The 27,233-nt window shown below is 44.8% G+C and overlaps 1 protein-coding gene across 2 annotated transcripts; it reads left to right on the top strand.

Moving 5' to 3' along the window:
- The first annotated feature begins 307 nt into the window (after positions 1-307).
- On the top strand, positions 308-6,902 carry LOC133841958 (excitatory amino acid transporter). Of its 2 annotated transcripts, XM_062274826.1 has the most exons (8): positions 308-477; positions 781-1,081; positions 3,243-3,425; positions 3,493-3,826; positions 4,138-4,719; positions 4,979-5,308; positions 5,366-5,480; positions 5,537-6,902. In XM_062274826.1, exons 3-8 carry the CDS (start codon positions 3,260-3,262, stop codon positions 5,702-5,704), a joined length of 1,695 nt encoding a protein of 564 aa, XP_062130810.1. In that variant the 5' UTR covers positions 308-477; positions 781-1,081; positions 3,243-3,259; the 3' UTR covers positions 5,705-6,902. The 2 variants fall into 2 exon arrangements, with proteins under 2 accessions (XP_062130810.1, XP_062130802.1); XM_062274818.1 differs by lacking the exons at positions 308-477; positions 781-1,081 and having other exon boundaries at positions 2,248-3,425.
- Positions 6,903-27,233: the final 20,331 nt, after the last annotated feature.

The raw sequence follows: 27,233 nt of genomic DNA, 5'->3' as shown, positions 1-27,233 counted from the left end.
GACTCTCGACTTAAAGTGTGTCAAAGTGCATTAAACAATTGCCATTTGTTTTTGTTTTGGGTGAGCGGGGCATGTGCCAATTGCACTCATGGGCGCACCTCCACGGGGGGTTTGACATTTGTGGACGTCATTAGACTTTTGCTCTTTCGCGTTTGCCAAGTCTTGGAAAACCCTTTGAAAATGCAAATGACATCGCGAGCAAAACAAAGCCAAAGAAATGTTGAAATAATTTGCCAGTTTCGTTTGCCAGCAATCGCCCAAAACAAATGTGCTTTTCCCAGTTCACTTCTTGTTCAATTGCCGAGCCTAACAGACGCGTTCCTCACAAAGAAAAAAAACAGCTGGCAAGTGCGCCGATAAGTCTGCTGCGATAAATCTACTATATATCGAGTATATATATCTAGCGCATAGTTGAGTGTAAAGATCGTCAGTTGTCGGGTCGATTGCGAGTCGACTGGTTACGCGTCTTCAGTCGAGGTATTTCGTATTTCTGTTGTCCGGTTGTCCGGAAGTTAAGATACAGTCACGTCACGTCACGTAACCGTTAACACCTCAAAGCCAACCACAACGGACGAGGCAAGAACAAGTTAAGCTTGTTGTTGCTTCTGCTGTTGCTGCTGTTGCGGTTGCCGTTGCCGTTGCCGGTTGCGTCGTGATTGGAGGAGAAGGAGAAGGTGTCGCCTACTTGACATAATTGAATTTGCGGCGCAATAAACCGCAAAGCTGTCAAGCGGCGGCGTTCTTCGTTCGGCCTTGTCATCCGTTAAACTTTTGCTCCAGGTTGAAAGCCAGCAACACCAGTAAAACGGCTACAGCGGTGCAACGCATTCTGAAACTGTTGATGCAACAGCAGCTCAAACTGCTGCGCAAGTTCCTGCAAGTGACTGCGACGGCATTGTCGAAGCGTTAAGCATACGCAGCGTGGTACAGAAAAAAGAAAAGTTAAAGAAAGTTAAGTGTGTCGGTGTGAATTGTGAAGTGAAAGTGGCAAGTGCAGAGCGTACTTTAGAAGGGAGTGTGGCAAGTGGCAAGTGGCTAATAACCAGCTCAACCCTGGGTAACTTGTGGCTAATCGTTAGAGGTAAGTCCAGTGACGATGTCAGCGACGGCGGCGGCAACAGCAATGTAGTTATTAAAAGCTCATTTGCGAGACGCGCGAGGAAGGAGAGTGGAGGAGAAAGGGAGTGAAAGACAAGGAAACATATTAGAAAAGAAGGTTAAACTTCAAGTGGCAATTGACAACTAATCGACGAGAGAAAGGGAATCTCTCCCTAATAACCTTCGCGAGGGCGAACTATCGTGTCCAGCGGCAATTTACAGAAATGGATTGAGCTTAATTGAATAAGCTGTCAATGGACCGTAGGAATGTTACCACACTCGATTAAGTTGGCGCCAATAGAGCTCTGAGAGGAGAAACCTCAGCAGTCACAGTAGCAGCAGCAGCAGCCAAACAAGTCAATGTCAAGTTCAAGTTCGAGGTGGTCCACAAATAGATGTACCAATAAATCGCCACTGACAGCGCACCAAAATTGAAATCACAACTAAATTGAGGAGGATGCCAGCCAATTGCGAGAGAACATATGCGAGAGAGAGAGAAGAGAGATCAACATGTTCGTCATGCAGTTGGCACGGAATTATGGCGAACAACCAAATTCAACCGGATCAGGGCGATCCGTTTGACATGTGGCATAGTTAAATTTGCATTCTATGTTATACTCGGTATGTGTAGTATAATTATGCCCTAAGCAATTGAATGTTTGCAGCTTAGTTCTTGGATTCGTGCCCAGAACAACGGCAGATTTCTTGATTTATTATGGCTGACAGTGCGATAGATCGATTGATGAGCAGAATGACAAAAAAGAGCAAAGGTGACAGTGCATCTTCTTTCGCCCCCCAAATCGCATTTCAAGCCAATCGATTGGTGCCAGGAAAACTCAAGAAAAGTCAAGAAAAGGAGCAACAGCGTCATCGTCGGCTAATCAATTTTTGCTTGAGTCGTTTGGGAATTTTCCGCTTGATGATAATTATGAGACCGTCAATCAAACAGTTGCAAGTTGCGTGCCGGTTCCTGTTTCCCTCTCACTCACTCTCTCTCTCTCTTTCTCATTCTCTGACGCCATAATGAGAGCAGCATGGAGCAAAAGGGAGAATGAGATTGTGCGAGAGAGAGAGAGAGATAGATTATGGCACTCAACAACTTTGTGCTCCGAGGGCGAAAGCATAAAAAGGGCACGAAAGCGCAAAGAGTCGCGCATTCACAGGAGCACGCTTGAAGGATACAGAGCAGAGCTGAAAAGGCATCGAGAGAGGAACGGAAATAGGAAGCAGGAAAGTGCATAGTGAAAACGAAAGCTGAAAGTTGAACGCTTTAAGAGGCAAATCTGTTAAAAAAAAAGTGCAAGAAAGTGCCACCAAGTGATTAAAAAAGCAGACTTGAAAAGCGCATAGCGAATGTGTCTATTAACAAAGTGCAACTCGAGTCTCTAAAGTGGGTGTGTGTGAGTGTGTGTGAAGTGTGTTTGGGTGTGACACAGATTCACTGAGCACAAGATTCACCAAATTGCAGCAAACAGCATCCGCATCGAGCTAAACCGAGTTGAGAGCTGAGTTCTGAGGAAATATCGATTAGTTGTTGACGAGGTGACGGACACAGTCACCGGACCAGACTAGACCAGAAAGAACTGCCAGTCAACTGAGGAAGAACTGACGTCGAAGGTCGTCGTTGAATTCTAGGGGAAGCAGCCAGAGAAAAGCCACAACAACGGAGCCGTTAATCAAGCGAGATTTGTGGTTAGGCGCAGTCCGAGACGCCGCTAACAGCGCAACGCGAACTCTGACGGCCAAAAAGACAACGCCGCATCGGTAGGATAGGAGTTGGTTGTATTCCGGACATCGAGACACCGCTGAACAAATGGCTTACTTAATTAACATACTCAAGTTCAATGTGAAGTACTTAAAAAATCAATAATTGCACTTGTCTGTCAGCACTGTCCAGACATACACAGACAGCACAACCCACAACACACATCACCACCAACCAACATCATCAATATTAAAGTAATTCGAGCTGAAAAGGATATAAAACTCGTTGCCTCTCGCTCTCCACCTCCTCCTCCACCTTCGGCCTCTGTCTGTTGATTGGATTACGCTTGCTATCTCGCTCGCTCGCTTGAATTGTTGTTGCCTCTGTTGCGCATTGTCGCCTCGTGTCCTCTCAATGGAAAAGACGGAGAAATTTTCAGATTACCTCTTCGCCAAAATGGGACCACCGAATGTGACGGCAGCTATGCACGGCACCGAGCTGCCCCCCAAGACAACGGAACGCAGCGATGCCCCCTTGGAGTTGACGGGCTATAGGAAATGGCTGAGCGACAATCTCATGTTGCTCGTCACTCTCTCCGGCGTCCTACTCGGCGTCCTGCTGGGTGAGTACACAATTGTGGACATTTTTATGGACAAATCATTTGAAGGATTCTCGCTTCACATCATTAGGGCTCTCGTTGCGTCCGCTGCAGTTGCATGGCGACTCCATAATGCTCATCTCGTATCCGGGAGAACTGTTTATGCGCGTGCTAAAGCTCATGATTCTGCCGTTGGTCATCTCCAGTTTGATTGCCGGCTCCGCCAGTCTTAATGCCAAAATGAATGGCAAAATTGCGCTGCGCACGCTGATCTATTTCGCAAGCACATCGCTGTTTAACGCCGCCCTGGGCATTGCTCTGGTGCTGCTCATACATCCTGGCAATCCGGATCTGCATAATGCGGACGATAGGGCGACCGACAGGAAGGCGGTGAAGCTGTTGGACAGTCTCTTGGATTTGGGCAGGTAAACAAACGAAAAATCGTGTGAAAGTCGCGTGTTTGAATGTTCACTGCTTGGTTGGAGTAATTGTCGCTTGTAAATCGCGTGTTATTGAACTACTTTGCTGTAAACTGCTTGCTCAACTATTTGATTCGTAAGCAGTTAATCGCACGCAAATCGCGTCAAAACCGCGTGTGAAAAACGCGCAAGAGTCGCGTGAAGTGTGCACTGCTTAGCCGATTACTTGTTGCGCCGTGAACTGCTTGAACCACTACTTGCACTACACACCAACAATCTCAAGCAGTTACTAACTCCCCTCCGCTCACTGCTTGCAGAAACGTGTTCCCCGACAACCTGTTCCAGGCTTCAATTCAGCAGGCGCACACCGTCTATTTGCCCAAGCCGAGCATGCTGCGCAGCCTCAACGAGACGCTCAATGACACCGCCGTGGCCCTGCTGAATGGCGGAGTGGAGGCACAGCGTCAGCGACTGGAGGAAATCGAGGAGGTCGTCCTAGTGCGCGATGTCCAATATCGCAGTGGCACCAACACCCTGGGCATAGTGTTCTTCTGCTTGGTGTTTGGCACATTTCTCGGCACCATTGGCCAGAAGGGGCAGGTGGTGGTGGACTTCTTTGCCGCCGTGTTCGAGGTGATCATGAAGATGGTGACTTGCGTGATGTGGATGACGCCGTTGGGGATAAGTTCGGTCATCGCTGGCAAGATACTGAGCGTGGACAATCTGAGTCTGGTGATGGCGCAGCTGATTTGGTTCATCATCACGGTGGCCATTGGCGTTGTGATCTATCAGTTCATTGTGATGCAGGCGATTTACTTTGTGTTTGTGCGACGCAACCCATTCAAGTTCTACAAGGGGTTGATTGAGCCCATGCTAACCGCATTTGCCACCGCATCAACGTAAGCTCTAACTGTCACCTTCTCTCTGTCTCTTTGTCAAACTTGGAGAAGATTTCTCTCTCTCTCTCTCTGTTGAACGATTAACATGTTACAAATATTTTTCCTTCTTTTTGGTTACAAATCGTTTTTGATTTGCCCTTCTTTTAATTTTCAAACACTCACAAAACTCATTCGAAAAAAAACCACTAAATCACAATACAACGAAAAAACGATTAATCGAATTGAACTCCAACTTCGATCGATCTGGCAACGACTGCAGCGCCGCCGCGTTGCCCATCACATTCCGCTGCATGAACGAGAAGCTTCGAATGGATCCTCGGATCACTCGCTTTGTCCTGCCCATCGGCTGCAACATCAACATGGATGGCACCGCTCTCTTTATCTCCGTCGCCTCCATCTTCATTGCCCAGATGAGCGGTATGGTCTTGGGCTTTGGCGAACTCCTCACCGTCCTGCTGACTTCGACCGCAGCCTCAATGAGCTCCGCCAGCGTGCCAAGTGCTGCTCTGGTTTTGCTGCTCGTCGTGCTCTCAGCAATTGATGCCCCCGTTCAGGATGTAACGCTGCTCTTCGCCGTCGACTGGTTCGTGTAAGTGGATTACCTAATCTGTGGTTATAGAATGAAATTATAGACTGCTCCCCTCAGTGATCGCATTCGCACCACCAACAACATGCTAGGAGATTGTTACGCCGCCGCCGTCGTCGAGGAATTGTCGCGCAAGGAACTGATGGCTTTGGATGCCGCTGGAGTCAATTATCAGGTTTATCTAACAACAATTTCTATTGCAACCTTTTGCTAACCGTGAGTTAACTGTAGGATCTCACCGTTGGCACGCCTAATGGACACCATGGTGGCCTCTTAGAGGGTCAAACGGAGCTGGAGGCGTCCAATAAGAGCGTCATGTCCGATGCCGTCGTCGTGGACATGAGTGCCGTCATGAATAATGTGAATCTTCAACAGGAGCACAGCAATCGACGGGTTTAAAGATGTAGAAATCCCCATATTTAATCAGAAGAAGGATTAAAGTCCTTAAGATACTAGAGAACCACCAATAGACCACAGTGTTCCCCCACAAAACAAGCATAAGAAAACACAAAACACACCTTTTGATAGACGTTTTTGATTTTTGATAATTGCCAATCAATAGCATCAATCACAAACTGATTGTGAGACTGTCAAGCAAATGATTTTTAACAAAATCCCACCCCATAAGTTTCTCTTTATAGCTCTTTACTTATATGGTATAATATATATACAGACGTGATCGCATTCGGATCGAATGTGTTGAGTGCAGTTTTCCACAAGGTCTGACCAAAATATCAATTGCAATTACTTAGCCACACATCGATTAAGATCGATGATAAATAATTACCAAACCCAATTACCAATTACCACTAAAACATATATTGTAGTAGAAGCAACCAAATATTATCGTAACCAAATATTGTAACCAAGAAACAAAAAGAAAACATGTATTCGGCTTACCGAATAGATGAAATACTCTTGCAGTTTAAAAGGAGGAAAATTTTTCCATCTTATATCTATTTTGCTCTACTTAAACTGTAATTCATTTAAATTTCTGCAAGGGTATTACGAAAAATCCAAGACGAAGAAGGAGAACAACGTTTTTTGTGATGTGTTTTAAACTATGCATAATCTATGGGTATTATTTTGTAAGCTCGGCCGACTAGGCGGCCTTTTGTGATTGAGTCATTGACAGCATAGAATGGGAAAAGGGTTGGGAATATAGAATAGGACGCTGCGAGGGAAATTGAAAACCTTCTTTTTTTATTTATACAATAATCTAATGTCAATTTTATGTTGTGTGCGTTTTAAAAGCGAATCGATTGTAAGTTTAGCAAAAATGCAAATGCAGGTTGTATACGAAGTTGGCCTAGATATATTGTAACCACCCAACCACCCGATCACACAACCACACAAGCAATCCCATAATGAATGAATATTTGTACTCGGACACAATCACACATACTCACATATTATCCCATTGCATTCGTAGACTGATAGTAGAATTAGTGTAATAACTGAGACATATTAGAGATCTATACAGAATACAATTATATATACCTTATATCGATAACTATATATACATACATGTAGACGATCCGACACTTGATTTAAATACAGAAAGAACATGAATAAAAGCTAAATAATCAACGCCTTTTTTTAGATTGCCGACTGCAGCTCACAACGAGCTTGGGAAGCGATGATTTATCGACTTATCGATATGTCCATCGATTGTAACCTTAAGTATTCGCATGTTTGATTAGTTTGCTGCGCTAAAACGGATATTTGCGTATCAACATGGCCATAAATCGTGAAATCGATCGAAACCGACTTGACTCGAGTTGAGTTGAGTTGAGTTGTTTGGTAAGTGAATGAATGAATCATCTACGAGTTCATTTAAAATGCAACGTGTAATATTCACGCCTGCAGCCAAGAGCCGCAAGTGGTTTTGCCCGGTCGAAACCAAATCGGGCTTATATAATTACAATACTATATAATGGTCGCAGAAGTACCTATAGCGAGTACTTATAAGCAGCTACAATTAGAGCAGGGTTCGCTTTGTTGCTGGCGAGATAAGAAACACTCGCATGACTATCTGCTGTGGCTGCTTTATGAGTTGAGCTCAGCTCAGTTCAGTTCAGATCTTTGCCTTGCAGCGATGTCAGGTGTCAATCCGCCATACAGAGACAGAGACAGCGACAGACTCGGAGACTCGCCCGCCGACTGACTGTCTCGCTGACTGAACTAACTGACTGAATGTCTGCCTCACTCTTCGCTTGCTGTACTTGAGCCCAACTCTGTGCAGGTGAATGAATCAAGCGCTGAATAAACAAATGAGCTGCACCACAGACAATCACACAATATTCATATGTATACATATGTATATCTGTGTGTGTGGTGTGCTGTGTGCTCGCTCTGTCGGCACAGCACCACACATATCAAAAAAATATTGTAGTCGTATTCAAAAGTGCGCAATTGCAAGCCCAACTGTCGACGTTTTCTGCTTTTCTGCTTTTTTGCCAACTGTCTGCTTGTCCAATTGTCCAACTGTCTCACCTGTCCACCTGTCCCACCAACTGACTGCCTGACGCTGACTCCCTGACTCCATGACTCCCTCTCTGTGACTGCTCTTGTCGCGTTGGCTGTTCGTTGTTCGCTTTTCGCTTGTTGTTCACTGGCGTTGGAGTGTTTGGCGTCTGAAGGTCTACTTGGCAGCGGCTTTGGAGTGTGTTGGCGTTGCCGTCGTCGTCGTCGTCGTCGCCGTCGCTGCTGCTGCTAAAATGAAATACGAGTGCAAACAAACCGCACAACTTCCACAAGAATGCCAAAGCCAACGACAATGCACCGAATTCATAATACACTAGCTTGCGATTGGATTAACAACTGTGGAGCAAGTCAAAAATGAGTTATAATGTCAAGATTTGTTGAGATGCAAATACGAGTTTTGTGAGTTTTTGGTATATATCACCTCCCTGTTGAGCACACTCGACTGTAGTTTTCCTACTTACTAATCCTAAGTTTAAAAGACTTAGATTTCTTAATAGCTGTAAGAAAAGGAATTTTAAGTTATTAACTGACAGTTCTTAAAATAAAAATATGTATAAAAAAGTAGAATTTTTAGTTTTTAATTAGGAAAAATATTAGATTATTGTTCTGATTTAAAATTAGGTTAGAAACTAATAAGAATTTTTATTATAAAACTAGACATTTCAGTTTTTAGTTGGTAAAATATTAGATTGTTCTTTTTTTATCTGCCAGTCCGACTTTATTACGTTTGAAATTTTAATCTTTTTGCCGCACTCATAAAATAATTTTAATACAAATGTTTTTAATAGAACTTGTAGTTAAACTTCCTGATCATAAGGTAGAGTATTGCCTAAAGAGCTCTAGATCGAGATCAGTCAGATTGCGGCTGCTTGCGGCGCAGTTTAAAGAATAATGGGCCAGCAAGCATATGTGAATATACTTGTGAATACTCATGTGAATGCGAGTGTGCGCAAGCTCACGATATGTGCATTGACACTTGCATTACACACACACACACTCACATACATCGAGTAAGTATCTCAAGAGAGAACAACAACGATAACAACAGTTGTGAGCCAGTTTTCATTTTGCATTCAGCATTTGCATAACTGCAGCTAATTAATTCAATTAGGAGAGCAGTCGAGGATTTGGATTTGCAATTGGCGATTGGCGATTACAGAGTTGCGATTCACTTTCGATGCCAAATGATTGAGCACTTGCGGAAGTTCTTGACCATGTTGACAACGACAGGGCAACGCGACGCGACTTGATTCGAAACTTATCTCAATCCCAAGCTACGACTGCTTAGAGTAGAAATACATGGCTCGATCGATAGGAAGATGATAGATAGCTGGATATGTTAGATAGGTAGATGACTAGATAGATCGCTGGCATAATCAAAGCAGGCGTTTAAGTTGTTCTGCTCGTGGCTGTTGCTTCTACCTTAGACTCTCTGCATCTACATGGCAGTTTATGGCCAATCTGTGTGCACACCAAACATGCAGCAGCAGCAGCAACAGCGGCAAAAGCAACAGGCAGCTCTCCTCTATAAATTTGCAATCAACTTTTATCAGGCTGGGCCAGAACGTGCCTGCGCTAACGTTTCTATTCACACGCTTGGCAACGCTTCAAAGCGGGCAACTTGCAACGTTCGGCGTGCAACGTGCAACGGGAATGGCAACGCGAATGATCCATGGTGTGACGTGGAAGTTTGAAGAGCTGCAGCCGAGGCCTCCGCTTCGGTCTCAGTCTCAGTTTGATCTGCTGCTGTTCTTGGTTGCTTCTGCTGCTGCTCCGCCAGTGATAGATTGGCCCACATTCGTTGTAATCTGCGAGTCGCCAATTTGAGGCAACGTCCGCATCTCCATCCCCATCTGCAACATCCCCATTCTCATCTCCATCTTCGTCGTCGTCTTCGTCTCAATCCCGTCATATACGTGTACTCGAGTCGCCGAGTCGAGGTAATCTAACCAAATTACTGTGGTGTTCACAAACACGTTCTCTAAACGGTTTCATAATAACAACGCAGCAACAACTGCAACAACAGCAACTGCAACAGCAGCGACTGCAACTGCGGCAGAGCTCAAGAATTTGTGCGATCGTCGTCTTCAGCTTCCTTCTCATAATGCGAGTGCGCGGCTCATCTCATGGCTGCATATGAACAGCACTCACACAGAGTCACTTGCTATACCCTGTAATCTAATGCAATACAAAAATGAGGAATGTCTATTTAAAAGATTGTCAACTAATCAGAATGAAAGCTGTCTAATTCTAAAGTACACTGAAAAAGAGATGAACTTCAAAAATCAAGAACAATCGTCTTAAAATTATGCACTTTTGAGACCAAAATTCATAGCACAAAGACCATAATCTTTATTTTAGAATTTTTTTGGTGCGCATTCTCTTCTGTTAAATTTCCTTTTTGTCGCTAACAATATTTTTGAAAACACATATCGATTGTTTGTCAGCTATACATATGTATGTATATCAAGATGATAACTGAATCAACCTTAATTTGTTTAGACTAAATCATTTTATCTAGCAAAACTTAATTGTCAATCGATTTAGAAACTTCCTTACTTGCTAACAAGTATAAGACTTTTCAACACTTAAGTTCAACATATTTTAATTGCATTACTCTGCAGTATCTGCTAGTCGAGCAGACTCCATTTTATGGCTCTATCGGTCCAGCGGCTGTGTTCTAATGCAAATTGCAGTAATAATTGGCCTATTATGCCACAGAAGCAGGCAGTAGGTCGTACTGTACTACAACATTGTTGTTTTGTTGTTCTTCAGCTTGTATTAGAAGTTGTTGTTGTCGTTGCTGTTATTGCTGTTGTTACTAGTAGTAGTAGTAGTAGTAGTTGTTGTGGTGCTTGTAATTGTGGACACGCCCACCGCCCATCCCGCTGGCCGCCCCTTTTCACGCTACATCATCAACATCAGCATCAGCATAAGCATTTAGGAGGAACGAAATAGCAGCAGTCGCAGGCATTTAATATGTGTTTTAGAACTAAAAGTTGGCATTAGCTGAAAAGCTCTAACCAAATACGGCAGCAGATAGAGAAAAGAGGAGGAGGAGAGGGAAGAGCGAGAAGAGAAGACGGAAGCTCGGATCGATGCTGGAGTCAAACATGGCCTAAACATCGTGCGCTCATTAATTAGTTGCGACGTCAAATTAATGCCTAATCAAATTTTATTGAATTATAAACCAGTCGCTTAGCTACAGATGGAGATGCACATGCAGATGGAGTTGGAGTTGTAGATGGAAACGCAGAAGGAGCCACAGAGGCATCCTAGAGTTTGCAAGTCGGCGGTAATTAATGTGCGCCAAAGCTGCCGACGGCATTAAAATTAATTTGATTTGGTAAAAGGCAAAAGCAAAAGTCGCAGCATGGGAAAAGAGGCGGTCGAAAGAGATTCGCGAGTTTGAGTTACGAATGGCTGTTGGTTGTTGGTGGCGCTCCAAAAGGCTGACAAGTGTCGGACTAGCTGGGGAGCTGCCCAAAATAGCCAGCAAAAAGGAGCTACAGCTCAAAGAGGAGCCAAGAGAAGGCAATAACAAGTCGACAACTCAACAAACTACGAGCACAACAAATGGCCAACAGCTCGTTGCAATTTTAATTAACTGCCGCGTCGGCGCATTAAAATTGTTTTGACTTTGCTAAATGCTTGCAAATCAAGAAGCGACATGAAAATATATACAGCAGCAACAGCAGCAGCAGCAGTTGCCTCTCGCTGACCAAGATGAACAACCGCTGGCGGAGGGAGCGAGAGACTGAAATCGATATGTGTTGTGTGTCCATCGAGCAGTGGAATCTGTGTTCAAGCCAAACAACCGGGTTCTGCGCCAAAACACAACAATCAGCCAAATAGCCGACGATGCTCCCGATGCCAGCAACAACAACAGAAGCAGCAGCAGCAACTACATGTCCATGCATTGTTACCGGCTTCCAGGCCAACCTCCGAGCGGAGTTAAGAAGCATCTCCAGCTGGCAACGCGCAAATGTTTGCCAATGTAATTAAAAATACATTTGTGAGCTTAAAGAGGCGCGTACTCCGCCACCGCCATCGACACTGCCTTTCGGCTAGGAAGTGAGCTGACAACGGGATCTGTTTGCATCGGGAATGCGCTAAGGCTGCAATCAGTCCCCAGCAATCGGCAATCGGCAATCGACGATCAGCGCAAATTGTCGTGAATTAGACGCCGAATCAAATGCATGGAATTAGAAGCCAGCGAGCAGCGGCCAATTGGCGGCCACCGCAACGCGCCACCGCTTTCAAGTGCCGCCGCGAGCCGCAGTTGCCGCATTGCCGGGTTGCCGGGTCACGTCATGACAAAAATTATCACATCACGCATACGACGTGTATGACGACGACGGTCGTTGCACGCGTGAAATGTCAAAAGCTAAAAATGCCATTTGGTATGAGCGCACCAAAACACACACACACACACGTTGCAAGTGATGCGCATTGTTGCAACCGTGTTGGGGCACGACGTGTTAATTTAACTCGGACAGAAAATAATTGAATATAACATTGTGTCAGGTTGCTCACTTATGTGAGCTTTGTTTTAAAATATGTATAAAATATTCGACTATTAAAAAGGCTTAAGATAGAAGCTTGAGAATTAGCTTTCATCTGACAAAAGAGGAATCTCTTTGAGCTCCTTTTCGTGCTCCAAGTTGTATACTATAGTCTCGTAGCTACCTCGTGCTTGCGACGTGTTCTTTGTGAAGCTGGCACGCGTCCAGCTCTAGTCTTTAGCCTTTTGTGTGGCGCATAATATGCAAGTGTAAGTTGCGACTGAGAAGCGGGGAGAGAGAGTCAGAGCGAGAGCAGAGGGAATGTTTGGCAAATGCAAAGTGCTCATGATTTGTTCATTGTTGTCATTGTGCGCTGCATCGGCGCAGAGTTGGCAGAGCTCACACACGCAGCCAGCCAGCCAGCCATCGAGCAAAGCGGAGGCAACGGGCAACATTTGGCGGCGCACATGCAGATTGGCCAACAGCGATAGCGTTAGCCTTTTTCTCTTATATTTTATTTGCCATTCGTCTGTTGGCGACTTCTCTCTCTCTCTGGTTTGTTCGTTCGTTCGTTCATTCGACTGGGGCCAACAACTCCATTCGGTCCATTTGTTTGCCGCATGAAAAATTTCCTTTTCAACGCGCCACGACAACCGCACCTGCCTTGGCCCCACTGACTGGGCTAGAGGATCGGTCTCTGCTCTGAGCCTACGCCACGCCACGCCAGTTGGCTAGCAGCGCCTCCATTTTGGTTGTATTGCAATGAAAATTTGCAAATTGGAAAAACATGCGAGTGAACACAGAGAGAAAAGTTATATTATATGTAGGAAGTCCAGAGGACTTGCCTTAATTCTTTATTATTTTCAACCAAGTTTGGATAACATAAAAATGTATATTTTTCATTATATCTTCTTTATGTCTTGTTCATCAGTATAAAGTATAAATATTTATCATTTGAATGAATTTGGAAATTTCCATTTTCTTCTCCTTTATAATTTGTTAAAGAATTTTGTTTCGAAATTGAAATTACAAAAAATTAAAGCGCACTTCTTCAGTTTGATATTCGATTTCTCGCTGTGTATGCGAGTGCACATAAATGGATGTATATCTATTGATGCATGTTTGATGTGACGCTTTTGGCCCTGCCACATCTCACTGGCCACTCCCACTCCCCTTGAAGCCCCTGCTCCCCCTGTTTAGGGGCCCATCCGCAGCGTGGGCCGAAGCGACGCGACTCAACAGTTGCAGCTTAGCTCGTGTGTGTCGAATCGTTTTGCATTCGATGTTGCTTGCTGGGGGCCACATTCACATTGCTGCTTAGAGTACTCGCATTCGTATTCGTATTTGTATTTGTATTCCTATTCGCAATTCACACACGCGAAAAATTGTTGTTTGTTTTATGCAAATGATCTCAACGTCGCTGGCGGCAGTTTGGTGGCATCTAAAAGTGCAGGGGGAATGAGGTGAAGACGACAACGACGACCAAGACAAGCGGCTACCTTTACCTCTGGCATTTGGCGGCTTCCCGTTTTAATTTCGGGATTGCAATTAACAATCGAAAGTGTGAAAGGAGCAGAGAATGGACATTGTCTGCGGTTGCGATTAGAGTCGCAAGTGAAAGTGTAGCAAAGTTTGAGACTATGCAAATGAGATTGCGATTGCGTCATGTGGAAAAGTGTGAACAACAAGATGCATTAGCTTATAAATACGTTGACTTGATTTGAATATCTTTTGAATACTCATTTCTCTCCCTCTGTTTCTTACAGTGAATATAATTGATGTGAGCAGAGAGCGAGGAAATGGCAGCAAAACCATGTTAATGGTAAGTGGCTTTACTCTCTTATTAGTTACATGTAGTTCAGTGCAATCTTGCCAAGGTCAAGGCGAGCTGCACGTTGCACGATGCACGTTCCGAGTTGCAAGTTGCACGTTTGTTTATCACGAATCCGACAGATACAACTTAACAAAAAATTTTCAAGCAATTGCGAATTTTCACAACCAATGGCGCCGTCTTGTCTTCGATTTCTGTTTCTGTTCTTCTGATTCTCTGTTGCTCTCAGTTTGCTAGAATAAATAAGCGTGCAACTAATAAGCCCGTCGACGACTCCCAGTCTTTGCCAGCGAGATAAACTCTCCTCCCATTGCATTTGGGATGGCATTCCATGCCATTTGCTAGGCAGCTGTCAAAAACGTTTTGTTTGTGGCTTCTGCTGCACTTTTCACACATATCGCTGCAAGCCAATTGGCTAACTGTTTGTGGCTTCCACGCGAGAATGCAGCAAACACTAAACACTAAAACAGAAAGCGGAAAGCACTGAGGAGTGGCTCCTGCCTGAGTGTGTTTCCTGCTCCCGCTTGACGCGTTGATTGCCGACTTGCGCAGCACAGTAGCCACAGTGTAGTCAAGTTGGACTTTGAATGCATCTTCGAATACATAAAAGGTCGAACTGTGACTGTGATTGATGAGGTATTTGCATGCTGATCGAGTTCTCTCTGGGAACAGCGGGGAGTCATCTGTAGGTGTGGAGGAAATACCAGAAGAATCAATGATAACTTTCGCTCGTTTCGCCAACTTTTCGTACAAACTTGATTGAAGTCAGAGGGCATGATTAATTGGGCGCCCTGCGAGTAGCATCTACACTTTGTACTCCTCTCTCAATCTGCGCAATCTGCGCAATCTTTAATCTCGTATCTCGAATCTTGAATCTAGCAACTGTAGCGAGTAATCTTTGGGCACAATTAACCCACTGACCGCTCGCTGCTCAGACTCAGACTCTGACTTTGATGATTTTCAAATTTTTCGCTGCTATTTGGTTAGCCCAGCTGAAGAGCTGTCATTAAAATCATGAGGCCGCCGTCGAATGAAGTGGTTTGGAGCCACATGATTGCAGTGCTTCAGCTTTGGCTGCCATCTCAAAAGAAGAAAGTTTTTTAATGGAAGCAGGAGCAAGCTTGGGGTTCAATTTACCAATTGGCCATTTGTCTGGCATTCTAGTGCAGTCTAAAACTGGACCCAAACTAAACTCATGCTGCTGGATGGGAGATCACATTGTCACGTACCGTGTGGATGTCAAAAGTGCATGAAAATCGCGGGCTGTAATTAACTTTTTGACTCGATTTGACTTTGCCCAGAAACAGAAAGTAAACCACGAACAGACATAGAGACATGTAGAGTAGTTTATTCGCTGGCTTGAGTCACCTCTCGAGTCGAATCGAATCGAGTCTCTAGTCTAACAACAAACTGGGTAACCAGTGGCATTTGCTGCCCCCAAGTCCGATGACCATCGACAGGTGCGCTGGGGCGTACTGCGACTTTATGTTCGTAGCTCGTATGTGGCTGTGGCTGTGGCTGTTCTGCTTTGCCTTTGGCTGCGATTTCGATTTCATTGCAATTAAAATTCCAGTGCAGACGGCGGTTGCCACTTGTCCACTTGCCCAGTTGTCCAGTTGGCCACTTATCCAGTTGGCGGGCCACTTGATTAAGCGCGGTTTGCGTCGAATTCAATTTGTTTCTCTTTTTGTTTGATCGGCCAGACAAAAGCGCCAACTCACTTGAGCAACAATTAAAATTGCCAACAGTTTAAGCTGGTTTCAGGCCTAAAACACTCCCCCCTTCTCATTCTGCTTCTCCTTCGCATTGCAATTGCAAATGCCAGCAGGACGCAATATTAAGTATACGACGCATGGTTAGACCATAGCTCACAATTGATGACCTCCAGCTTGATATTGGAATGTTGTATTGTCGCATTTGGCAGATCTTGCTCTTAAATTAATCCAACTTTGTACTTCACACGCTGCCACGAAGTGCTGCAACAACTTAATGCATGCCAATTGTCGCGCCTTCATCTAGATACACTTTGGCTAACAGCAACAACAACAACTGCAACTAACGAGGAGCCAGGGAGGCCATCAGCGAGTGGAGCCATCCAATCTCCCGACAAGAGCTGCAACTCAAATTGAATGGCAAAACTTTTTTTGACTATTGCCACATGGCACTCGGTCTGGTCTCTGTCTCCGTCTCTGTCTGCCCCTCTCTTTCTATCTGTTTTATGCTCACACATACACACACTCGAGCCTCATTGCCGCTGGCCGAGACTGCTGTCAGTCTTTTGCCAGCTCCCAGTTGCAACTTCAGCTCAGAGTTGGAGTTGCAGCCTGTAAATCTGCATGCGCGTCTCGGTGTCAAAACTTTTTAAACAAAATAATTAAATGTAGAGAAGCGGGAAGCAACTGCAACTGCTAAAAAACAAGTAAGAACAGTGAGGAAGAAAAGTATGCGACTAGCAAATGATCTTTCAATAAATAGGGATTAAATGCAGAGTTTTATGGGCAGTAGATTTTACGTTTTTAAAGTTCTTAAATTTTGATGTTTATAGGCAATATATTTCACGTTTTTAACGTTTGCGTTTAATACTATTTTTTTTTATAGAATAAATAATTTACATATTTTCTTAATAATACAAATTTGTATAATATAGAAAAGATTGTAAGGTAATTTCATAATTTTAATTCTTCGCTTCTAATATTGGCATTTAAAGTTCTTCGATAAAAATTTAACAAATCTCATTAGGCATTATTCTTTCTACGCTTTATATAATATTTTATTGACTCAAAATAAATAAGTCCAGTTGGACAGACTAGTCATCAGTACTCAGCTATTTGTTGGCAGAGTATCGTAGCAGCATGATATGTGTCTCTGGGAAGTTCTCCTTTGCCGCATCCCTCGGCGGCTGCCCCGAGGAGCGACAACAAAAGCGCGCCAGGCGCATGCAAAGAAATCCGCTAGAAAGTCATGTTCGTGCCGCAGCATCTTGTAGTTGAAGCTAAGGCAGCAGAGTCGTCGGAGTCGCCAAATGGCCGAAAAAAAATGCGCGACATGCCTCTCGATCTGTGGCCGCCTCGGCCTCAGTTTTAGCATCAGCCTCAGCCTCGACTGTGGCTCAACTACCTCGGCTGCATAATAATTTATGATCGCGTCGTCCAAGATGTGGGTTAATCGTGTTTTGGGCTAGTTTCTAGGCACTCGGTTCTCTTCGCGGTTCCCCGCTCCGTCCACGTTCCCATTTCGTGGTGGTGCGGGTCTGCTGTATGCATGCTCCTCACATCCAATTACTAGGTCAGAACCTGCAGATCCTGAATTGTGAGCAATTTCATCCAACTAGGCAGCAGCTGTGGGAGGAGCTGCTGCTGCTGCTGCTCTTGGAGTTGGAGTTCTTTTCGAGCGCGGCTGTCAATCATAGTCGCGGGGACAAAGGGGAGCAAATGGTGCATTTAATCTTTTTTGAGAATGAATGCGTAACAAGCGATTCCCCCAGCTCTCAACGCTTGTGACTTGTCGACTCCACATGGCCAAAAGTGGTTAACCGTTTTGGCCACGCACGACTCTTGGCACAAGTGAAGTGCCAGGCAATTTGCCGTGGCTGTAGCTCCGGCTTTCCCATTCCCATTACCATTACTATTGCCATTGCCATTCCCATAGTCATTCAGTTGGTAGTCATAGCCATTCTCATGGCCTTCTCGAGTACCATTCTCAGCCATGATGAGCCGCCAAAAAGCAATAAAATATCGTTTTATTAGCCTGCTCCGGTAACTGGTAACTGGATGTGGTTGTTGTTGTTGTTGTTGTTGCTAGCGAGGGTGGAGGCGGTGCCACCGTCTGTAGTCTGTTCTCTGTTGTTGTCGGTGGTGTCGGTGATGGGAACAACGTTCGGTGTCTCTTCCATTGTGGGGGCAAGCAGCAAGCAGCAACGGCAACGGCAGCGGCAGCAAGACGACAACAAACACGAGCCACGTGCACTTGCCTTGCCAAACGAGTCGCCGCCTTAATTCTTAATGAAAAGCACCAGCTGGGCAGAGATGCTGGGCAGCGAGAGTGAAGAGGAAGAAGCTGACGCAAGGGGCAGCTGCTTGAGCTGCATTTAGTATGCAGTTAAAAACATTGTGCAGCAGCAACTGCCTCGGACTCGGACGCGGCTGGGCTCTATTGGGTCTCTGGGTCTGGCGAGACACGACGTCGGCCCCATGCCCACAATTTATGCATATGACCTCAGTTATTGACATAATTTCGTGGTCGGATCGCATTGAAAACGAAACGTAACGAAACGAAACGAAATGTGCGCATTAAGCCCACCGAGTTGTAGGTTGAGTTCTTGTTTTACTTGCTAGTCAAAGGGGAAAGAGGGTATCACAGATTAGTGTGCAGTGGAAATACAGAAAAGTTACGATGATTCTCCAACAAAGTGAGGAAAATATTTCATACCTTTCATCTAACCCTCCAGCAAACATTGTTTCAAAGCTCGGGTATTCTGCTTTAGAATAAATCATTATAAAGTTGCTCATAAAGCTTGGTGACGACAGGGAAGTTTATAAAACCCAAAAGTTGTTGAAGAAACAAGTCGATTTACTGATGCTTAAATTAGCGTTAATCTCTTCAAATGGAAAGCGGGTATCTCGCAGTCGAGCACGTTCACTTTCTCACTGCTGTTGTCCTGCTCCCTTTTGGTTTTTTTCTCTCTTGCGGATGATCGGATGATGCGGATCGACAGTCTCTTCTGTCCCCGCTACTCTTGCTTTTTCTTTCATCCGCCTTGTTGCCCCGTTGATTGTGCAAATGTTCACGCTGCTTTGGACAAATGCGCAAATTTGTATGTTTCCGCAATGACTGGCTGACTGGTTAGTCGGTTGTTTGGTTGGCTGGATGGTTGGCAGACTGGCGGGGCACAGGTGATTATCATCGAGTCCAAGCTGGGAGCCAATCTCTGCGCATTTGTCAAATTTCCCACTTAATCCGACGCGTCGCTTCGCCACTCGAATCCATGGAAAATTGTCGCAGCCAAAAGGCGCCCCACAGTGCTCGCAGTGCGTCTCTCTTCATCTATCTCTCTCTCTCTCTCTCTCTGTCTCGTCTGTAGTCTGCAGTCGAGTTGCAGGCTTCGTGCTCGGAGCGAGGCGCTTTAATTGGTCTTATGAAATGGACAAAGTGCGAAATGAGTTATGCGCACGCGCGCACCCGCCATGGACAGCGAATGAGTCTCTGTTTGAGTGTGTGTATTCGAATGTGTGAGTGCGAGTCCGACTACGAGACCGATAATGAACGCATGTGGGAATTCGAAAATTGGATTTGGGTATTGTGCAACACACACACACACAATCACACAGTGCTTTTTGCCTGCCTCTTTTCCTCTTACTCTCTTGTTTGATGGTGCTTAGGAGTTACCATTGCCATGAAGTCGGAGCTAGAGCTGATGTTGGAGCTCGCTTCGATGCCTCGTAAGTGTGAGCACGCAAAGTATCTATTAGCGTCGCCTTTGCGCGTCGAGAGTCAAACGGAATCTGTTTAGCAGTCGCTTGTCGTTTGTTGTGTTGCTGTTTTCCTCTTTTCCGTTTGTTGTTTTTGTGCTTTGGTTGTCGCTTTTTTGTTGTTGTTGCCATGGCATTGCAACTCTTTGCAAGTCTGCGTCGAATTATCTGTTAATTTGTGGCAATTTAGAGATTTGCAGATACGTTAAGTGAAGCGCATTGAGCACCTGATAGTCGAAACGGTAGCCAATTCAACTGCCACTTGCCGCGATACGCTCCGAGTCGATTGAGTTGTTGTTGACGAACCTGAGAGTATTCGAAAGTTGTCCGTAGCCAAGGAGAATTGACGTGCTACGATACTCCTTGCTTTGCAAGGATATGTGGACAGTCACTATTCATTACAGTGCTCTGCAATAATTTTTCTCTATTAATCTACCAATCAGACTGTTTTCAATGCAGTGTTGTATCATCCAGCTCTATTTTTCAAAGTAATGTAGCAATAGGCTTCCTTTTAAACTGAATTTCTGGTTGCTAACCAGCTACGTATGTGGCGATAACCATGCACTCAGTGTCTTAGCAACTAGCTTTTTCTTGGACCGACTTCCTTTTCTGTGTCGTAGCAAATAGCTTCTTACCTGGACAATATGTTAGCAACAATGAATATTTAGCAATCCTTGTTCACAGACTTCTATCGAAATATGACAATACTTTCTTTCTTCAATGTTATTCCTGCGAATGTGGCAGTTGACAATGACATTGCAACCATCTTTCCCTTGACAACTATTGGTATTCATAGACTTGCTCTTCTTCGGCTAAAATTGCTGCTGGCCAATCCCAAATGGATTCACTTCGATTGCGTCTCGTTGCTCGAGAGTTTAGCGAGTTGTTCGGCGGGAATGTTAACGAGTTTGTATGCAAAGTGACGGTGACAGGAACATGGACACGGATAATGACAATAGCGAATAAAGGGCGTGCCTGGACGAGCACATGAACAGTGGGCAGAGGGGTAAGCCAACTGCCTGCACAGTGGCACAAAAAGCGACTCAAATGGCACATGATTATGCATTTTTACGATCTGACATAACCAATTAGCAGCGGCAGAAGCAATCGCCACTGACGTTGCCGAAAACTAAATTTACTGCTCAAAATTGTTGCCACACACTTACAAAAAAAAACACACACACATATGTGCTTTGGGCACATGCCATACAGTTTTCTACAGCTCTGTTGTTCTACTAAAGTTGTGCAGAACTTGCTGATTTCACCAAACTTGCGACTGACTTGCGAAAAATTCCTGAACATCAACAGCAACTGTAACTACTTACAACAAAAACACAACAGCAGAAAGCAACGCGAAGTCTTCCATTTCAAAGCCACAAACGAGCTGCAGATTGAGCAGAGCAAAAAGGGCGAGAAGGGGGAAAGGGTTAGGGGAAGGGAGGCTAAGTGAGCTCGCTCCCAATACGCATGCGCAATTTTTCAAAAGCTTTTAAAGTGAAGAGGCAAGGCGAAATTACGTTGTAATTTTTGTAATTTCTGTAATTGCCTAATTCTGATTAATTTGAATTGACGAACGACGCGACTCGGACTTGGACTTCGAGTTGGAAGCGGAGTTGAACTGGAGCGCCAAGCAACACGACTTTGAGTCGCAGAGCCTGGCTCAATCCTATAACAATTCCCATGCCAAGTGGGCCGCTTTAGTTTAGCCGTAGTCCGCTGTTGTAGCTTCTGCTCCCTCGACGCCGAATTGAGAGGTCAAAACTGAAAATTATGCACCATTGTTGCTGGAAGTCGCGACTCGGATTTAACCAAGCAGCAGCGTCTGTAGGTTAGTTGGCAAGTTGTTGCCCTGAACCGCGGGTAATCCTTACTTATGCGCACTGAAGTCAGCATTTGGGAAAGAAGGAGACAGAAGAAGAGAGATTCAATTTATTTGCGCCTGGTAGTGCGTGGCTTCCTTTAATTTGATTAAAATTTATGTAGAACTACGAGGCAAGCAAAACCAGCTAAGCTTCAGCCTCAACAAACCTGATAAATGTTGCTGCTCGAGCTGCGGGTTATAAGTTCGCCATAAGCTCAATGATTGCAACTTTGTGCGATTCAAACAGTAATTCATGCTAACCAAAGAATTTTGATACTCGCTATTTTATTCGCATACCCTGTAGAGATATAATGTTGAAGTAGGGAATAGATTCGGGAGAATAATGAAACTTCTCTCAAATTACAGATTCATCTCTTCGTTGAATGTTTCCTACTTTTTCTGCGGTTTATAGGGTATCTGTCAGTCGAGCTCACCCGCTGTTAGAACCGATTTTAATCTTATCCTGAGTGCATTTGGTACATCGAGATATTGGCGACAAGGTCGCTGGGTTAATGCGTCGCCAACGGGGCAACAATAACTCAATTAAATGCCGGCCCATTAATCATACGCCATGTGAGCCGCTTCCAATCCCCGCTTTACCCACTCTGTCCCAGCGTTCGTCGATCGTCGCTTCATCCGGTTGATGCAGCAAATGTGTGAAAATCTCCCGTCGCGATGAAAAATTAAATGCATATCTAGGCGTACATAGATCATCAATGAAATTTAATATGCTAAAAGAGTCTGAGACTCTCTTGAGCGAAGTGTTTTCCCGGTAGTTGCTGCGGACATTGGGAGCACTCCCCGGTGTCTCTTGGACTTGGATGTGGAACAAAACAGACAATGACATTGTGTAGCTTAATTAGCCAAAGTTGTTTTTTTGGTGAGCAAGGAGACCCGCTGATTAGAATATGAAAATACTCTTTGGGCTGCTAATGAAGCTGTTTGCCATGCTGAGGTTGGCGTTGTAGGTGCAATTAATCAAAAGGCTAATCAAATGGGAAATGCAGACTGGAGAATGGAAGATGGAAAAATGGAAATTTAATGGCCAGCAAAACGCTCTCAGCCTAAATGTTGAGAAATTGCGCAAGAGAGTGAATTTATGAGTGCACTCTCGGGAGCTAGTGAAATCAATGAGCTCAGCTGCTCGTCTTAACTAGTTAGTTAGTCAGCTGGTGTTAGTTAGTTAGTTAGTTAGTTGTTGGCCTGTTAACTACTCGGAAACTCTCTCTTTCACTAAATGAGCCAACAAATTGCAACAAGCGCAATTTCACGGAATGCTTAACAAACTGTTGTTTAATGCGTGGCCATAATTTATGCACACTACAGAGGAAAAGAAAGAGATAGAAGAGAGAAAGAGATACAGAGAAAGAGAGAGAGAGAGCGATGCGGAATACCAAGAACAAATGCGAGTTTTGGACATAATGCGCGAACTTATGCAAATGCCGAGCTGCTGTTTTATCCTATCCTCAACTCAACCAGCGAGCCAGAGACGAGGCATGACTTATGCCTGAAATTTGTCTAGTTGTCAGTAAATATGGGAAATCAGTTTACAACATGCGTGCCACGGTTGCAGCCCAGTCGAGGCCCAGCATCGGCAGGCAGCGCATTGCAGGCTCCCATGTCCATGTTCCGAGTTCGAATCCAGCGACGACGACGACGACGACAGCGACATTGAGACTTAAGCGGAAGGCACAGCAGGAGCAGAGATAGCAAACATCAGATACTGCGACTCGTAATGGCGACAACACACCAACAAAAGAAGGAAAGCAAGGCAACAACTGCAACAGCAACGACAGCCAAGCGACGACAACCTCAGTCGGAGAGGAGCGCAAGAACATGCAACAAGGTCCATGTTGCCCATGATGAAGGGGTCTCCTTACCCTTCCTTCCCCTGTCTCTCTCGCTCTTTGTTAGCCAGAAGAAGGCAAAGACAAAGTCGAAAACGCAGTCGTAGATTGATGCCTGCATTGAGAGCCGCCGTTGTCTATTGACTATTGATGACTCGACGTCAGCGCGAGAGCGAGGTGGGGCAGTCTCCCTCCCCTCACTGACCCTCTCCTAGTGTGTGTCATATGCATATGAGGCTGGCCGAAGATCCCAGATCTCTGCTGCCTATAAGGATAATGCGCAAACACACGCAGGTTGCCTCCGAATTTGCATTGCAAAGCTACAACTGAAGCCAAGACGAAGTCAGAATCCAAGTCCGGAGTCCAGCATCCGATTCAGAGGCGGGCCACAAAGTGTGTGAGCCGAAAAAAAAACAAAAAAATATGAGAAATGGGCATAAGAATGGGAATACTTAGTACTTAGTTGGGAGCAGTTCATTGAACTGAGCCACAACAGATCAGAGGCTGAGCTTAGAGCTCAGGTTTCCAGCGCACTAAATGCCGTGAATTTATGCATAATTTGCTTGTTGTTCAAAAGAATCGATCAGAACGAGATCAGAGTGAGAGAAGCAGCGAAAGAGTGAGAAGGGAAGGGAAGGAGAAAAATTTACTACTTCCCATAAGTCAAACACAACGGAGAGAACGGGGAACGCGATTTGTGAATTGAGATTTCAATAAATTTCGCATAAAACCAAGTAAATATTTAATTTGGGGATGTTGTGTAACATAAATTCACCGCTAGAATTAATCCTCAGCTGGAGTCAATTAGTATTTTATTGGCGCTTTTATTGGCCGCTTCTTGCGCTTCTTATTGACTTGACCGTTGAGCGTTGAACAAAATATACATGGACGGCGACAACAACATTTCGGCCCAGATCGCTGTTGTAGAGACAAAGATCAAAGAGATCGGCGATCGGCAATCGCCCAAAGGTTAAGCACGTACAACCAAATTCATATTCACATCTACTTTTAAGCATATTTCTAAATATGTCTCTGAACATTTTTCCCTCCTGTCCCTCTCTCTTACCGACGAATCTAACTTCATTAGCGACTTGTCTTGTGGTGTTGCTGTTTGTGTTGCTGTTGGTGGTTTTGCGGTGCTCGGACTTAGCATGGGAACCCACCCAAGTGGCCGCTGGCTAAACTCATGTAATTGGAACGCCGTCTTATCAGCGAGCGACTAAATACCAAACGACGACGGCGACGAAGCGAGTCAACTTCCAACCGAGCGACCATTCCAAGCTAAAGTTTATAACGAAAGCGCTTTTCAATTAAAACTAAAACAGCGAGCTAAAGGCAACAGAACAAGTTCAGGTAGCTTCTCTTCGCCCTTGTCGCATGAAACGCATGAAAAATCGAACAAAATGTGCGCTCATTAAAAATTCGCATAATTTATAGATTAATGAATGTTGCCGACATGGCGAGGTCGTCTCAGACCATGTCTTCGATACTTATACTCATTCTCATTCCAATTCCAATTCCGACGCTGCGGCTACCGAAATAAAATAGCAATATTTATGTCACTCGCAGAGAGTTGAGTGACCAAAGTGGAGGTGGAGGAGGAGACGTCATCAGCGGGGGCGCTGACAGCAAGAACGAGCAGCTAACTGGAGTTATGACTCTATGATGAGTTGCCAAAGAGTCACAGTCAAATGTCATTTGCATGGCCATAACAAAGAATTAGCCAGCAAGCAAAGCGGAGCGGGGGAACGGGAGCTGGGCGTAGAAAATACTTAGAGAAATGCGCAAATAAATAAAACTTACTATCGGACGCAAGAAATCAACAACGAGCAACAAACCACGAGCGACCACAACAAGCACATGTGCTGCAATAAAGAAGATGCTGCACAACGAATGTGGAATACCCTGAAGTGAACTGAATTAAAGAATATTTTACTTTTATCGTGATAAGTGATAAAAGTATCTTTCACTTCATTTCATTGTATTCAAAGTTATCGTAAATATCAGTTAACTACTCTTTGGAATATAAAACTATCTTTCACTTCACTTGACTGTATTTAAAGTTATCGTAAATAACGGACAACTAGTCTTTGAAATACAAATCCTTATGCAACTGTCATCAAAAAGGATTCGCCTCTTCCCTTAAAGTCAACACAATTCACATTGAACTCAAGCAACCGCCAGAGGTTCCCTTGAGGAATTTAAAGCCGATTCACAGAGTTCATTAAAAGCAGTCTGTGTTTAGACTAGGATTGATAAACACGCATCGATTAATGGCAACGCAACAGCGAGGATAAACTTGCAAAGTAAATGAGAAAATTAGAATGCCCTCTGTCTCCATAACAAACAACATCATCAACAAAAACAACAAGCCGATGAGGAAGAGGAAGGCGATCGCGCTGGTGAGCGCAAGAGAAGAGAGGGGAAGGGGAGCCTGCCAAGTGGAGCCTTCGCTGCAACAGCAACATGTGGCAGAACAACAATTTATGATGTTGCCGCTGACAGGCGAATGTTGTTTGCAGTTGTTGTTGATGACGATGATGATTCCAAGGATGCGACTCGTACTCGACTCGTATTCGTATTCGTTGTATTCGTATTCGTATATGCAGCTATTGATTTTTGATGCGAATGAATGGCCCCGGACTTGGGCTGCGACTCGAGGCTGGGTTGTGTGGCATGCCACCATCTTGAATGCGGCTTCCTCTCTCTCTCTCTCTCTCTTTTGCAGCACTCCCCAAGTTTTGCTGTTGAGTTTTGCATATTACTTGCATGATGGATTCGAATGCGGATTCGTTACATTTGAGATTGTAATACGTCGTCGTCGTCGTCGTCGTCGTTTTAGTCGTTGTCTTTTTGTGTGGGCTTCGAACACAGAGCTTTGGCTCTCGTTTTGTTCTAAACGCCCAGATCGCTGCTTTGGATGTCGCCACATGCTGACAACATGAACCCAGAACCGGGAAGCAGCAAAGCAACAACAGATGCTGTGTCTGCTGATTCTCATTGAATTCCGATTCTGATTGCCACTGCCAAATATCGTTGGCTGATGTTTGCCTCAAATTATACGCCATTATGCACTCGACTCAACATAAATCCATCAAGTCGCAATTGTGTCCATTACCTGCTTGCTTGCTTGCTTGCTCCCCTCTTTGGTCAAGTTGTGTTGAGCAACGAGCGTGTGGGTGGCGTCGATCAACGATCGTCGATCAACTGAGATATTGTATATTGTCTACAACAAAAAGAAAACAGACATCGAAAGAGCGAGAGAGCGAGACTCGAGATTTGCTCTGTGCTTTTCAAGTGGCTGTCATGAGTGCGATTGCGATTGCGACTGTGAGTGTGAGTGTGAGCGTGAATGAGTGTGTGAGTGCGAGTGTTCATTCATTTCAAAGTGCAAATGCAAGCCGACAGCTAAGCGACGTCATTTATAGTTTTTGACAAGCGGCGAACACAAATGCCCAAATGCTTAAATGCCGCGTTAAATGGACGCCCTCAAGTTGCGACGACTAAACCGAACCGAGAGAACTTGGAGAGCTTGTGCCACCAACGTGCATTCCAGCTAAACCAGCAACAACAACAACAACAACAACTGGCAACGAGAAACAGGAGAACAACAAGCGAGACGATGGCACGCACATTTCGTGTACGATTCCCAGACAAATTGCAGAATTGGCGAATGCTTGAGAATTCTGCAGAATCGGAATCTACTGCATGGCATCGGATCTATGGTGGTCCCTTTCGAGCAGTCCGATCGGAGGATCGGGCGGATGAACTATGTCGTTGTTCGGAGGGGAGGCGCCAAATTTCCCCAATGTTGCGTAAGAAGCAATCGCTAATGTTTCTGTTGTTGTTGCGGGGTTGTTATTGCGCTCAATTTCGGAGGTGGCCACTCGACGCATTGCGGCAAACAATAACAACAGAGCGAGGCTGTT

Source organism: Drosophila sulfurigaster, chromosome 2L, assembly GCF_023558435.1.
Source record: "Drosophila sulfurigaster albostrigata strain 15112-1811.04 chromosome 2L, ASM2355843v2, whole genome shotgun sequence".
In the NCBI taxonomy this organism is placed as follows: domain Eukaryota; kingdom Metazoa; phylum Arthropoda; class Insecta; order Diptera; family Drosophilidae; genus Drosophila; species Drosophila sulfurigaster.
The sequence above is the reverse complement of the archived record's forward strand: the minus strand, read 5'-3'. Positions and strand labels throughout refer to the sequence as shown.